The sequence below is a fragment of the Poecilia latipinna genome, unplaced genomic scaffold (assembly GCF_001443285.1).
Source record: "Poecilia latipinna isolate Pla-1442-1.1 unplaced genomic scaffold, P_latipinna-1.0 Scaffold466, whole genome shotgun sequence".
NCBI lineage: Eukaryota > Metazoa > Chordata > Actinopteri > Cyprinodontiformes > Poeciliidae > Poecilia > Poecilia latipinna.
Window position 1 is genome coordinate 197,645 of NW_015113082.1, and position 15,706 is coordinate 213,350.

Below are 15,706 nucleotides of genomic sequence, written 5' to 3' on the forward strand. Positions count from 1 at the left end.
GCCCAGTGTTTTATTAATAGAAATGAAAAAAATAAAAAGCCCTGGCAAAAAAAAAAAAAAAGAAACAAAAATAACTGGCAACTTTGTCATTTCTCCAAACTCAGGTCAGGCTCAACGATCTCTCCACCATACAAAAGCCACATCTCTTCTTCCTGCCGGATGTCCCAAGTGTTCCTTTCTTCCCGCGCGATGCTCACCGGCATGACATCGAGGTGTTGGAAGCTAATTATCCTGCCATCTTGGCTGAGTTCCAGGCTGTTTACCAGAGAGGCACAGACTCTAAGTCAGGCTGGACCTGCCTGGGGCCAAAGGTACAAGACAAGAAACATAAGCACAGAATGCAGCAGTCTGAGGAAAATGCTTACTGAAAATGTCCACAAATGAGGGATATTTTTTATTTATTTATTTAAAAGTTCACCCAAAAAGGTGACTGGAATAAATACGTAGAAAAATTTAATAATGAGACATTCCGTGAGTTGTAAGTATATTAATATATCTGGATTATTAGGCACTTTATGAGATAGGCAAACATAAAACACAGTGATTGTGAAGTGAAAGGAGCATATTGGATGGTTTAAAATGAGTTTTTACATATACATGCAAATAATATTATTTAGAGCCTTTTACTTTGAAAGAAGGAGAGACATAAGAAATTCCAAGATCACTAGAGTTTCTTTAAATAACAATAAAGCTAGATATAAGGAAAGTATCCACCAGGACAGTGACTCTGAACAAGCAGTCAGATTTAAATTAGCATTACAGTCATGTATTAAAGTGGGTCAATCAAAGAAAATGTATGCTAACACTTGGACATCGATTTTCAGTTTTTCTCTCCACTCAGTCTGAGTCGGTTCAAACAATTTTTCAATTCTCCAAAAACACGTAGAGCTGTGAACACCAAGAAAGAAGGCCTTCATAAATTATACACTCAATGGAGAATACACGGATTCCTGACAAACAGTTCAGATTTAATTTGTAAAATATCTAGAAGAAGTGTGTCGGGTTAAGTCAGGACTGAGACTTAAACATGGAATATGTTTTCTTTTTCAGAGCCAGGCCGTGTTTCCCTTGTACAGCGCCGGGGTCTGTGTGGCAGGGAACTGCCGCTCCTGTCCCTCCACGTATCGCACACTTCTCTCTCTGCGTACTTTCATAAACAGCAACTCGCTGGGATCTGCAGGATTTTGGCTGCTGGGCCCCGGAGCGATACTGGGGAGCTCCTACGGACCGACAAACACTCGCCTTCGCTGTCACCTTGGTATGTCAACGATATGTATTTTTTTTTTAAGTAAAAAAAAAAAAATTCAGTAGTCATGAAATAATTTTGTTTTTTTCCTTCCACAATGTTAGGATTCACTTCTTATGCACTGCTGTTCTATTGTTCTGGGTTTCTCGATCGAGTTCCTCCTTCAAGTCTAATTCTAAGTCTAATAATTTCATGAACTTCACATGCACTTTGTTACAAAACCAATCATCTCATGTGAGCACAACAAAACGAGACAACTGTACTCAATGTTATATAAATGGTTAGAAATGCATTAGCAAGAGGTTGAGGTTAATTTCTGTGTTGTGCATCTTGAACTTTGGCCCATCTGACAATAATCCTCTCAGTTTTAAAACCAGATGGGACATTTCTGTGTATTGTCATATCGGAAGCTGAACCACGACAAAACCCACTTCCACAGGTTTGCAGACGCCCCCTTCGTGTGAGCTGGTGGTGGGAGGGGAGCCTCAGTGTTGGTCAGAGGGGCACTGCCTCCTTCTTGATGATTCCTTCCTTCACACCATCTCTCACAAGGGTAGGAAATCCTCACGCATCAAAAGCAAAATCCGTTTAGTTTAAAAATACATCTCCACCCATAAGCTGGTGTCTTCGTGTCTTCTTCAAAGGTCCTCCAGAATCTGGACCCAGGGTCATTCTGAGTGTGGACCTGTGGCATCCAAACGTGGCTGCAGCAGAGAGACAAGCTTTGGACTACATGTTCACCCCTGACCTCTGAGTTTTGCTCCTGCACTTCACCGTGAGCACTGTGCAGGGATGCCTTAACTTACCCCCCTCGCCCCCGTCCGGGTTCACGCGTCTCATTCCAGTCAGAGAATCACTGTGTGAATCCTCCCTTAAGAATTAGACAAGCCATCGGCCACACATTCAAGCAGCGTTGGATGTTTGGCCTCTCATTTGTAGTCATTACAACAGTTTTACTGTCGTGCTACCTGCATGGCATTTTGACATGAAAATGCAAGCAGACAACACCTGGAAGCACAAACAGCAGCGCAGGGGTCAACTGGTGTAAATTTTAACATCTTAAATGTGTTTACTATGCTAATACATGCATGCAAAGCCGGAGACTTGTTATTGTTACTGGCCTTATCTGAGCTGTTGTTGCATGTGCATGGGGTTTTTAGAAACTATCTTGAAACGGTGTGTGTGACTACTGGTGATTCAACCAAAAAACTGTGAATACTTCAGTAAGAATTTAAATGTATTTTCTCTCCTGAGATATTTCCACTCAAAATGTCACCAAATATACTGTGTTGTTTTCTTTCTTTCCTTGATAACACTAAGCTGTTTGTATGCTGGAATGTTTTTGGTCACAAAGTTATTATATTTTTGATTTCTTTATAAATTCTCTTTGCTAGTTTGTTTGTTGTTACATATTTTATGTACAGTAAAAGATACAAAAAAACTGAGTATAAATGAGAGTTGTTGTCAATTGTGTCTTTTTCTTGAGTTAAAGTAAATCTGAATGCTATCTGAATTTAAATGTGATGAAAATGAAGATAAAACACAATTAAAATCTCATGTTTACTCTCCCTTTTAATCAGATTACAGTTTTCATACTTAATGTCATCCAGGATACTTATTTCACTTTCTATTTTCTAAATTATGAATGATTGTTCTTGGACACGTTTTCGTTACTTACTTTGAAGTTTACATATACTAAGATTATTAAGCATTTAAACAACATGGAAAACTGTAATGGAGACACACTTGCATATATATTTTAAGGTAAAAACTCAAACACACTATTTTCTTGTGTAGCATCACAAAACATCTACAGACATTAGATGTTTTTTGTGATGCTACAGAGAAAAATACATTTGTCTCCCTCAAATATATTTTGAGGGAAACAAAAATAATGTTTTGTGTAAAAATGGGGGTACTGACTTCAGAACAAAGGTGAAACTCTTTGTGAACAGGCTTCCTGAAGCGGGCAGCAGCGTTATAATCAAACAAGCACGGCCCGACTCAGAGAGGAAGAAGACGCTGCTCGAAATCCAACTGAAAAAGCCAGATGACAGTTTTCAAATGCACCCAGAGACAAAGACCTTCATCTTTTGATACGTCTTCTGAAAAAATCTATTTTCTGGATATGACACAGTCATTGTGTTTGGATGAAAGAGGGCGAAGCTTGCAACCTCTGTAATAGTAGTACAGTTTCCAAAAATGAATGTTTTATCAAACTAGTGAATTGCTGACTCTGAAGTTACCGTTATGTGTGTGTGTGTCTATGTGTGTGTGTGTGCATGTCTGTCTTGTGTCTCTTTATGTTGGCCGAGTGACTGCCTGCTGACCTGTGCAAAGTCTGTCTTGTCCACTGATCAGTGGAAACAGGAATGAAGGAATCATGACCCATGAGCCTAGACAGGATTAGGACATGCAAGGATTAAAAACAGAAACAAGATTAACTCTTTGACAGACCAAAGGAATTGGTAATAATAACTTCATGCATACTAAAGACTTTTTAAGTATTTCATTGCAGTTTTTTTATGTTTAAAATGAAATCTCAAGTATCATCCCAATGATATGTCAGCGAAATCTACTCATCCATTTGAAACATATATTTTAATCACAAACACCACATTGAACATTCCTGTCTCCTCAATGCTTCAGTCATTCTTTCTTTCTTTCCTTTTTCGTACGCAGTAAATGAGAATTAGTGTGGTGATTTTATCTTATCTGCCATCTGTTCCTATGAGGGTCCCATGTTGAGGATTACAGGGCTGGAAATAATCCCACCCCAGAGAGACAGATTAGTCCCGAGATTGTTGACATGTGGTCGTATGTATGTTGCTTCATGATCTATAACTCATTTGTCTCTGTTCTAGGCAGGGTGAGAGAGGTACGAAGTAAAGTTTGGAAAAACTTTACAATTTAAATTAATTGAAAAACAATCTTACAGCTTGTTGCTGAGTGAGAGACTCGCTGACAGCTAAATGGAGATTGTAGGACAGAAAATATCGCCTTTTCTGCCAGATTTCATGCAGAGATGTTGAGAGGCTGCTAGCGGCATGCATGCATCTTTAAATCTAACTATCTGTTAATTATTTAACAAACAGAGCTGATTCCCACTATTAAATAGTTCCTCTGTTATGCAATAGCATTAGTTAAAATCTGCAGAATGAGTAAATTGGTTAGGAAGAAAAAAAATCCACTGTACTCATAATCAGTCTGACGTTTAAGCATAATATCAGGCCAGTCACACTTGTTCAGCTTGGATTAATGTGGTGGGTGTAAGCTTGCTTTTTATTTATTTTAAGGCTTGACAGGAAATGTACATGTAAGTGTTAGTGGATACAAAGCACACAGTAATCAGTTGCATGTCTTCACTGTCACGCAACTGTGAATACCTAAATATCACAATCGGATTTTCTATTCTTCTGCAAAAACAGAAATATATAGACATGTTTTTTTTATTCGCGGTATTACATCCTTGTTGGAGTGTCGTTGTATTTTATGTGATGTTTTGATTGTGGTTCATGCTCTAGATATATTTTTTTATATGAAAATGGCTGTAAAATGAAGCATTGAGTGGATTGAAAGACTGAAAACGGCCTTCAGTACCACACCAGTAAAACCTTTTCTCCAAAACAGGATATCTAGATGGTTGTGATAGAAAAAAAAAAAAAAAACATACTTTAATATCGAATTTAAAAAAAATGTTTAGTTGAATTACTACAAGATATACTTTCAATAAAATGCTACTAATTCAACATCTAATAAAGAAGATTGTTGAAAAAATATTTTTAAAACATAAGATAAAACAATCAATTTCAGCAATTTTTGAATTAAACTTACATTTACTTCTATCGGTGGAAATACTGTAAAAGCTGAAAGTAAAATTTTTCATAAATGAATAACTAGAAGAATAAAAGCACCTATTTGGATTTCCTACCTTGAAATACTGTGAAAATCTTTGTAAATGGAAAGTTTCTGGGTAAAAAGTAGACAGGAGGCTGTTTGCTGCTCAGACTGTCCTGCAGGGGTCACCACTGAGCCAAAGAAGTGCAGGCCTAATTCAATGCTGAGGAGGCAGAGAGAGCTTTTGTCTTTGGGAGGCTCATTCCCACTAAACCAGCTGCAGTTCCCTGCAGATACAATCAATAAAGTGGAAGAAGCTGCAGCCCATCAGGACAGAAGTGCTTCTGTCGACCACAATTGTTTTCAGCTGCTGCTGCACAAGACAGAAACACTGACAGCTAAGATTTCCCTGATTGTTCAGGGCTGTTTAACAAGGGTTCAGGGTTCAAGCCAAAGTCTTTATCGCTACTGTTAAAGCATTATTTTCTTTATTTTTTTTTTCTTGGACAGTTAAACAACTTTTTTTTAAACAAGTGACACAAATTAGTAATTCAATGAAAGAGTTCTGGAGAACAAAAGGTAAAAATATGTAACAAATGTAACAGAAAACTGTGAAATTACACAACAAAAAAGTTTATTTCTTATTTTCTTAAATCAAGAACTACTCCTGAAAATTCCTGCCCATCACTTTTTGTAGTAAATTAAATGAACATAATATTAATGTAACTAGAAATTTTGATTATTTACAAAAAAAGAAGAGTTTGTCAGATTAAAAAAATATTAAAACAACATGGATCCTCTTCTGTCTTCATTTTGTTGTCCTCACTTCTTTGACATCATTTTCACAAACTCTGGAGAAAAAATGAACAGCAGATTGTTCAGCTAATTCATTCAAACAGCGAGCAGGCGCCACACAACAACTTCTTTAATGAGGAACTTGAGCATTAGGAGAGATTAAGATTATAATTTATACTGTAAAACAGCAAATACACCACCAGCAACAAGGAAGCTAATTATTCAAACTTTGTCGCTCTTCAAAATGGACAAAAAACTCAACAAAAAGAAAACAGAAAAACTGAACTGAACTCAGTTCACCTCAATCAAAACATATCAAATCAAATCAAATCAAATCAAGAAATTTTAATCTCAGAGTATTAAGTCAAGGGCTCTTTATTTAACTGAACTCACGTCAACTCATCAAATCAAAAAAGGTCAAGTCAACGCAACTCAATTCAGTTCAGCTAAACTTGAGCTCAAGTCGCTTCATTTCACCAAAAGTTAATTAAAACTCAAATCATGGCGGATCAAATCAGATTTAAAAAAATCAAGTGAACTTCAGTTAAATTAATTCATCTTCACAGACCTCAAATCAATTCAGTTAGATTGATATAGATTTCATTCAACAAAACACATTTCACTATAGCAATAATTGATAAAGTTATTTTGCACCATAATTCAATGGACAAACAGCATCACTCTAACTAACTAATCCAAACCCATTTTCAAAACACTGCAGCCAGATTAAGCAAATCAGAAATGACCAGAGGCCAGTTTGGGGGAAATAAAAGTTTTCTAGCAGCAGGAAGCCAACAGATTACAACGTATTATTAGAAAGAAGTTAATTATAATCCTCTTTTATGTAACATTGCCGCATTCTGAACCACATTAATTATGCAATTCCACAAAGCAATCCTCCAACTTAACATCTGAGTACAGATGGTTACGTAATCCCGATATTTCACTGCGATTATGTTTTCTTCTTTCTTACCCTCAAAGTCAACTTTTCCATCTCCATTGTCGTCGACTTCTTTGACCACCTCTCCTATTTCTTTCTCACTCGTCTGCTCGCCCAACAGCTTTATCATAGCGAATTTCAGCTCTTCGGAGGTGATGGACCCGTCCCCATCTATGTCAAACTACACAAAAAGAACAGATTTTATGCATTTTTAATAAGTACATTTAATAAGTGGGGTTCCACATTGCACAAAGATATAGATAAAATGTAGTATATGTTGAGCTCACCTCTCTGAAAGCATCCCTGAGTTCTTTCAACCCAATCATCCCGGCGGTTTCATCCAGAAGCTTGGGGGTCATCAGTTCCACAAAATCCTCAAAGTCCACCCGTCCCCCCACTGCGCCAACAAGGCAGCAAAATGACAAAAACATTCGGTTTATTTTACATCACAGTGAGCTACTGTGATTGACGTTATCATTTAAACCGAATAGGTACAGGATGTATTTAAAAGATCCTAAAGCAGATCCTGCAAACAAAGTTTAGCATTTCAATTGTCAAAACTGTGAATTTATAAATATTTTCTTGAGTATTTCAGTAAAAATTTAAAACGATGCAATGATTGTTAGTCGAAAATAGTGATCCTATTAGAAAAATGGCTTTAGCTTTTGCTTTTCTAAGCATTATCTGCACATAAGGGAAAGTAACATCAATGGAGCATCTTCTATTTGACCTGGGATTAACCTATATTGTTTTGATGACTTTAATACACAGTTTACTCACAGTTCATGTTAATGTTTTGGCTCAGTTCAATCAGCTCCATCTCAGTCGGCATGTAGCCCATGGTTCTCATCAGGTTCCCCAAGTCTTTGCAGGTGATAAAACCATCCTTGTCTTTATCAAACTCTATAAAAGCTTCACGTAGCTCTATAGATCACACAAACACAGAAAACGGAGAATTGTCAAAACTTAAAAGCTTCATTAACTCAGTGGTTGGAGCTGAAAACACCGTCTTGACTTTACCTTCGAGCTCGTCCCGAGTGAGATTTCTTGTCTGTGAAACAACAAAAAATTTGTTTCAAAGACAAACATTTACCTCAGATTAACTTATACATACAGTTACACTATAAGGTTATATTTTGTTCAGTGCTGGACATTGTGTCCATTTGCAAAATATATAAGCTTCATATATGAAACATATATTATTGAAAATGTATACATGATCAGAAATATATGCTAACAAGAAAATAATAATCTATCAATAAAACTAAAATATATCCATTTCATATTTTATCTTCTGGTAGTTTCATGAAAAATGGAAGGTTTTAATCAGGTTTTTGTATTTGTTCAGCTGAGAGATTCTTAACTTTGGTCAAAATCTGGACATCAGTGACGATTGCAATAAAAGTACAAAACCCAATGAAATGGTTTTAAGTAAATTCAGTGTTTGAGCAGAAAGAGGTTTAGTACTCATAACTCCCCATAACTTGCAGAAAGTTTGCGCTTCTCAAACCGCGGTGCAGATATTTGACCTTTCTACAGTAAATCAAAGGTCACAAAAAAGCTGCAATAACAAAGACGTGAACACAAAGATTAGCCATCGATTGAATTTGAATTTGCTGAAATCATTTGGACTGATCAAGATGCTAAACCAAGGAACATATGCTGCACCCTTTACTGTTAAATCATCAAACTCTCCTGACTTACTTGTCTCCTCTTTGCTCCTCCTCTGAGAAAGATGCAGGGCTGCTTAATGCTCATGATGAGATGCTGAGTCTAAATCCTCTTCTAGCGGCTGTGGCTCAGTAGAAAAATTAAAGAAACAAAATTTCCTGCCTTACATTCCACCAGCCTGTATCTTCAGGTGTCGTTGCTGAGGACGAGGATCTCTTTATGAATGAATCCGGCAGCGGTGAACTCGGCAGCGATGTGCGGTGACATCTCGTGTGGATTATCTTTTCAGCTTTTGTCCGGAGAGACAGCACAGGCTTAATGGGGACCATAGCTTCACATGGTCAGTGGCCAGTGGTTGGAGGCTGGCGTTTTTCTGCAGCACTCATTGGACGAGAGGAAATGGCTACTTTAAATTGCCTTGCCAGCCATGCACAAGGGCTATTCAGTCGTGTTTTTGGACGGTGCGAGAAAGCCAGATTATGACGAAATATCAACTAAGACAATCATATTCATTTAATTTAATTATCTGTGCAGAACTTTGATAAAAACTGATAATGCAAATTTTTTTAATCCAGCCATTACACACACAAAAAAAATTCTCCACTTAATAGTGACTTTATTTTAGTGAAAATTATGGAATAATTTAAATGTCTAATTTCTTACTAGTAGAAATTTCTCTGGTAAATAATTCAATAGTAGATGTAGCAGAGTAATAAAAACAGACAAATAAATGATCTGAAATGCATAATAATTGCAAAAAGACAGATGATTAAACAAATGGATCAAAGTTTAGCAATCTAAATGTTGGGATCAAAAGTGTAAAATGTGGCAGAAAGATTCAACAAATCACTAATGTCAATTATTTTATCAGTTGCCATAGTAATGTTATTTGACTGAAAAATAATCCTGATTTAATTAAATACTGTGCAACAGAACGAACTGGGACAGAAATGTCCCAACATTCATCCATTAATCTGATACATCCTCGCCTCTCGACTCTCTCTGCACAGTGATCAAACTGCTTGTTTCCTAAAAACTTCATGCCTTTTAGGCCTTTTTCAACTACGAAGCAGAAAAACTCTGAAGGGAGCTCAGAACTCTGTCTACTGATGTTTACAGTCAGATATTTTGGTCCTGTCAACAGGAGGACAAGTTTTTGGATACTTACAGCTATAAAGTCAACTTCTTGTTGTCTTTATAGATATTTTATTTTATCTTTTAGAATAAAATATTCATGTCTTATTTTATTTTTTTTAAGTCAAGGGGCTTAGGACAAAGGTCAATTAATCATCAATGGAGCAAAATCATTTAACATGACAAACAAACCGTGTCATCCTTCCTGTTTGTTTGTGTGATGCCGCTTTTTCAAAGATACCATTTATGTTCCTCTTTTTGTAAATTGTATATGAATGTAAATAGTTTAGAAGTACTTCCCTTATTTAAAGCAGTAGGGGAAGGGCTTTTAAAACCAGCAAGTTACTGTGGCAGAACAACAAGAAGCTGGTTTATTTTTGTCTGGAGCGCTAACGCTAACCAGAAACGAGCGGTCTTGCATTAACGCAGAATGACAAATCTAGAAATCAGAACTCTATTAGTTGCAGTCACCATTCATGGTGAGAAACACAATCCTTTTCTGTGCCGGATAACTGTGTGTTTTTATGATTTTAGTCTTTTGTCCAACATCCTCTCCTTACTTGCAGGAGTCTTGGGCCAGATCAGACTGGAGCAGTCGCCCTCTGTGGTGAAAAAGCCCGGAGAAGCGGCAAAGATATCCTGCTCTGTGAATGGATTTGACATAGCTAACGAGTTTGTTCACTGGACCCGGCAAAAGACAGGCAGAGCTCTTGAGTGGATTGGGAGACAGTCACTGTCAAGGCAAGAATATTCTTCATCCTTTCAAAGTCGTTTTACTCTCTTGTATGACGCGTCCAGCAGCTCTGCTCACCTCAGCATCAGGAGTCTGACAGAGGAAGACTCTGCCCTGTACTTCTGTGCTCATACAGCACAGTGACTCAAAACGCCACAACACCAGTGTAAAAACCTCCCAGAGAAAAACAAGACATGAAATCACAGCTGTGGCATGTTCTCATTTATATTTAATGTAGTGTACAAAAAGAATCAGCTCAACATTAAGAAAAAGATCTGATTAAAATTGTTTGTGAACGAGTGAAAATGTCAGAAGAGCAACTGTGGCTGATACATAAATAAACAACTGGTGATCATAATTTAGTTACAATCCCTTCACAATTAAAATTTGGCTTCTGTGTTAAATGGTCAGAATTCACAATGAACTTAATCTCTTTCTCTTTGCACATCTGGAGCTGTTTTCTGACTTTCAGGGATGACAGAGTACAACAGGTGCATCACCAGATGGATGGCTTGATAATTTCCTTTTTCATTTCTACACAGCACTGTACCCAACCCTAATCCTTAGTTTCCTTCTCAGGATTATTCTAATAAAAGTTTCAAACTGAATAAAGTTTTTAACTAAATCTAGATTTGGGTTAGATTTCACTACCTATACAATAAAAAAATCTTTATTTGACAATAGATCCAGAATAGTGGTTCCGCTGGCAGGAAAATATTCATCCAGCTGTTTTAATATTTCTCCCAGCAAAGTCTGAGCCTAATCTGACCCCTTATTTCCTGCGGGTCATATCCCAAACAGCTACGTTTCTCTTTCCACAAAAGCATAAAAATCTCTACTATTCCAGAAGAAGATTCTGTATAGTTCAGTGTAGATCTGACCTGGTGGTTTTTGTATGGTGGTTTATCACAGTGGTGGGCAGGAGGCTATGCCACTAAGAAACATGGCAATACAAAAAGCTACCAAAACAAATAGGTCAATGCACAACAAAAGAAATCATATTTTTTTTCCAAATAAAATGAAAGATAAGCTTGTTGCTGCTTAGTTTATGTGTTGAAGGAAAAAACAACAACTTCTTTTTAGGTCATAAAATCATAAAAAGTATGTTTGTGTGTTTAGATGTGAAAGTTTCTCTCTCTGTCGCTCCTGCACATAATTAAAAGTGATGAAGTTTAATTGAATTACACAAATTCAAAGACTCACACCAGGATATCCTGCTGATGTTAGAATATATCTGCTCTGTATTTTCTCTACCTGCATTTTAACATGTAACATAATATGCCTGGTGTTTTTGTTCAGACAGTGAATGAGAAGGCAGCACTGTGATGCCTTAGATTACTGGGGTGAAGGGACAAAGGTCACAGTGACCTCAGGTAAGCTGCATTTTTTTAAATATTAGATTATGTTCTTGTCTTATTTTGTTATCCAATTATTTTATTATCAAATACCTGAAGGACATGCTCAGCATGTTTTATCAAAGTATTTTATATTTTTTACATTAAATCACCTAATCCTACTACAATAGTGAAACAGAAAATATGAGATAAAAACAGCAGATTTTTATTATTTTACTTGGATTTAACTGCGTGTCACACATTCATTTATAGAGAAAAAGCTGCGATGCTAACTTATAAAAGTAAAACATAAACTTATGCAAAAAAATCAACACACAATACAATAGTTATTTTTCTCCATATAGGATTTTAAAAATATATTTACATTTACTGAGAAATAAAAATGTTGTTTGGATTAACTGAATAGGAGAGTAAGATTATTGGAAGCTATTAACAGTGTAAAGAATTATATGTAATTATTTTGGACAAATAAAATGTAAAATCTTAAATGAAAGAAAATGATGTGGAATGTATCTTTTTATTTTATTTTACCTGTTTACTTATTGGAGGATTAAGGAAGTTTATCAGCACAATTTTCAATATTTATTAGTTGTAAATATTAGAATTTGGCAATGGGAATCAAAGAGTAAATACTTCTTAATGATTATTGATCAATTTTTGTTTTTCACTTTTGTCTTGACAGAACCGCCTGTTCCTCCGGTTCTGGTCCCGATGGTTTGGTTCAGTCCTGCATCTGGAGATAAAGTCACCCTGAGCTGCCTGGCTCTTGACTTCTACCCACAGAGTCTCTCTTTTGAGTGGAGCGATGCGAGTGGAGCGCCACTGGATTCTGAACGTTATCCTGCAGTGGAAGCAAACAACAGATTTACAGAAGTTAGTTTGGTTCAGATGTCCAGATCTGAAGCAAATCTAAAGTCTTACCAATGTTCAGTGACTCATCCTGGTGGCACCAAGACTGTAAATGCAAAAAGTAAGTAGTTTGTAATTAGTTGTAGTATTTTACATGCTATTGGATCCTGATTTTTCTTGATAGTATTTTTATGCCATTTAAACATTTCTTCTCTGCTCTTCCTCTTTTGCTCAGGGGCCTCCTGTCCCCCAAAACTGACTTTGCTCTCGGTGACAACTGGAGACGGTCAGACACTAGTGTGCATCATTGAGGATTTTTTACCTGAAAATCTGTCAGTCAAATGGAAAAAGAATGGGAATGAGGTGTCTGGACACAATGAATGGCCTCCCAAAAAACTCAGAGACTCGTATTCAGCCGCCAGCGTCCTAAAATTGAAGAGCTCCGACTGGGACAGTGGAGCTGTTTACGCATGTGAAGCGACTCACCTTGGAAAAACTTACACAAAGAAAGCTTCAAAAGGTAAAGTGTGTTTCAGATTTTGACAAATTTTAATCTTGTGAGCAGATCTAATCTTTCATGTGATTTGCATTTACATCATTTATTTCTGTTTTGCAGCTCCCATCACAGTGACACTGAACCCTCTGAGTCCTAAAAAAATGTTCAGCAACAACCAGGCAGAGTTGGAGTGTGTCGTCTCCGGACGGGACAACGAAATTGTGTCAGGGACTGAAATCACCTGGGAGATTAATGGAGAACGTGTGAGCAGCAACATTAAGGAAGTAACAATGCGGTACAGCAAACACAGCATCATCACTTTTAATTCCTCCGACTGGAGGACAGTGAGCAAAGTGAGATGTTCTGCTGTAGCAGAAGACGTGGAACCAGTTATTCAAGACCTGACTGTCAACAATGGAGGTTTGTTACTCACAAATAGAGCGGATAATAGAGAGGATATTAGTGTTTTGCAAGGGGCTATCTTCTGTCTTAACACCAAATAATAAAATGATTTATGGTTTCAACTTGATCAGTAAACTATTTTTTTTTCCAGACGGCACAGAGCCAAAAGTAACAGTCCACGTGCTTCCAGAGAAGGATATTGGCCAAGAAGCATCGGCTCAGGTCACTCTGGTGTGTTTGGTTTCCAGTGACGTGCTTCAGGATTACTATATCGCCTGGACTGAAGATGTCGGACAAAGTAGCTCAGTGTATTATGACGGCACCGACTTTCCACCAAGAAAGACCAAAAATGGCTACTCAGTTGTAAGTGTTCACACCACTACCAGGGAGAAGTGGAGCGGAGGATACGTCTTCTATTGCAACGTGTGGCCTGCCGGCCGTGGGAATCGCATGAAACCCAGCGGAGTGTCTCAGGCCATGGGTAACGCTGCTGAGTGTGGCGACTCTATTCAGCCTTAAACGTGACATAGTTTTGCAAATATGTTTTGTCCTTGTGAAATTTATGTCTTTTGTCAGTATTCACAAGTCATTTTGTTTGTTTTTTTTGTTGTTCTGTTCAGTTTTCAACAACGATTTGTCTCTGTCAAACTGTCCAGCTGTCAAATGTTTTAAATAAATGTTGCATGGAAATTGTTGCCTGCTTGTGAGTAAATAACAATGGAGAAAATAGATGATATTCAGAGTTTTAAAATTTTGGGAATGATAATAAAATCTATATTTTTTTTTATTAATTACAATGTAAACTTTCAGCCAACCTATCGTCAGTATTTTTTTCTTTATATGGATCCAATGAGAAAGAACTGAGGTTCAAAATGCATATGTGCAAGCAAAACCCATCCATCCATTAAACCTGCTTATCCCTGCTTGGCCACAGGGTGGCAGGTGCCTCTTGGTCATGAGGTGAAAGGTCAGGCGCACCCCAGACAGGTCACCACAGGAAAGACCATACACACACTGAACCCACTTAAACTTACAGTCGTGTTTTTGGACTTTGGGAGGAAGTCAGAGTGTATGGAGAGAATCAACACATGCACAGGGTGAACATGCAGAAAGACCCCAGGATGAGATTCTAGTCCAGGGCCTTCTTGTTGCTAGGCAGCGATAATAAGCTATGCATATTTTTTGCACTCAGAAATATTTTTTCTTTATTGCATGAATCAGTGCCTTCCAAAATTATTCAATCCCTGTAAACTTTTATTGTGTCACATTACAGCCAGAAGTTTGAGTGTATTTTATTTTTATATAAAATATATTCCTTATCCATTTAAATTAAAAATATCAAATAACTGTGATATGACAGAAAATAGATGCCTAATAATAGATAGATGGTTTTCTATCAATAATGACTGATTTTTTTACAAACATCTGAAAAGTCTACACATGTGCACATCCCCCTTTGCTTTAATACCCTTAACCTAAATTCAGTACAACAACTTACCTTCAGATGTCAGAACTAGTAAATAAATTTCTACATATGGAATTTATGTAATCGGTCTCTGCTGTGTTTTTATCAGGTTACTCCAGTCTGACATTCGCTCTGAGCGGCAAAGATAAAGGTGGTGATGATGAAGACGAATACAGCAGCCTGTGGTTCACGGCCTCGTCGTTCCTGTTCCTCTTCATATTCAGCCTGTCATACAGCTTAATGCTCACCCTGCACAAGGTAAATTTGCTGGCTCTTGTTTGCTGACAGAACAGAAAGAATACATTATTTTTTAAAGCACAATAACTTAATGCCTCTTGATGTTGCAGAACTGCAACATTTTTGTAAGATGTATAAATTTTTAATTTGCTTTCTTCATTTTCTCTTTTTTAGATGAAACAAGAGCAGAGGAATGTGTGACAAACACTGTCATCTTTTCTTTTCTATCTGAATGACTGCACCATCACAAAGCTGTGCAGTTCCACTTAGATCTGTTTATGCTTTTTAACATATATTCTTCAAAAACGTAACAATTATCTGCTTTCTTAAAAATACACATTAGTAATTTTATGTTTGTACATTAGCTATCAAAGTGTTGCCATCCTAAAAGTGCTGTAATGTTGCTTATTTTAATAGAATATATTGATGATCTCTTAATGTGTGACATAAGTTTCCATATACAGTTAAAAAAAAAAAGCTTTCTTTTTTTAGAGCTAGAGACAACAACGTGCAGCAAGAATCACCGCTATGGTATCTTTTGTAGTT

General features: G+C 36.9%; 2 protein-coding genes and 1 gene segment (V, D, J or C); 2 read left to right on the forward strand and 1 right to left on the reverse strand.

The window, feature by feature from the left end:
• The window catches only part of asphd1 (aspartate beta-hydroxylase domain containing 1), an 8,115-nt gene extending 5,446 nt beyond the window's left edge, over positions 1 to 2,669 (forward strand). For all 3 annotated transcript variants that reach the window (XM_015039291.1, XM_015039294.1, XM_015039292.1), the window contains 4 exons: positions 105 to 311; positions 1,051 to 1,258; positions 1,686 to 1,799; positions 1,891 to 2,669. In XM_015039291.1, the coding sequence (XP_014894777.1) occupies positions 105 to 311; positions 1,051 to 1,258; positions 1,686 to 1,799; positions 1,891 to 2,000 (639 nt within the window). In that variant the 3' untranslated portion in view covers positions 2,001 to 2,669. The remainder of the gene's footprint in view (positions 1 to 104; positions 312 to 1,050; positions 1,259 to 1,685; positions 1,800 to 1,890) is intronic.
• A 2,888-nt stretch (positions 2,670 to 5,557) lies between these two features.
• cabp5b (calcium binding protein 5b) lies at positions 5,558 to 8,787 on the reverse strand. The gene is made up of 6 exons (XM_015039258.1): positions 8,523 to 8,787; positions 7,839 to 7,869; positions 7,599 to 7,742; positions 7,106 to 7,215; positions 6,852 to 6,999; positions 5,558 to 5,934 (listed from the first exon to the last, which is right to left on the reverse strand). The coding sequence occupies exons 1-6, from the start codon at positions 8,574 to 8,576 to the stop codon at positions 5,906 to 5,908; spliced, it is 516 nt and encodes a 171-aa protein (XP_014894744.1). The 5' UTR covers positions 8,577 to 8,787; the 3' UTR covers positions 5,558 to 5,905.
• Positions 8,788 to 9,999: 1,212 nt separating this feature from the next.
• LOC106951640 (Ig mu chain C region membrane-bound form-like) lies at positions 10,000 to 15,672 on the forward strand. The segment is given in 9 exon segments: positions 10,000 to 10,102; positions 10,190 to 10,364; positions 11,656 to 11,729; positions 12,394 to 12,681; positions 12,796 to 13,080; positions 13,177 to 13,476; positions 13,610 to 13,939; positions 15,033 to 15,181; positions 15,335 to 15,672. Coding segments are annotated over 7 exon segments (1,446 nt in total).
• The last annotated feature ends 34 nt before the right edge of the window (positions 15,673 to 15,706 follow it).

Bases quoted from the DNA above. Each gene is read 5' to 3' on its own strand.
- cabp5b (XM_015039258.1), bottom strand. From the start codon at position 8,576: ATGAGCATTAAGCAGCCCTGCATCTTTCTCAGAGGAGGAGCAAAGAGG. The intron at 7,870-8,522 runs GTAAGTCAGGAG...GTTGTTTCACAG, and splicing joins GAGGAGCAAAGAGGAGACAA to ACAAGAAATCTCACTCGGGA. The intron at 5,935-6,851 runs GTAAGAAAGAAG...TTTTTTCTCCAG, and splicing joins TGGAAAAGTTGACTTTGAGG to AGTTTGTGAAAATGATGTCA.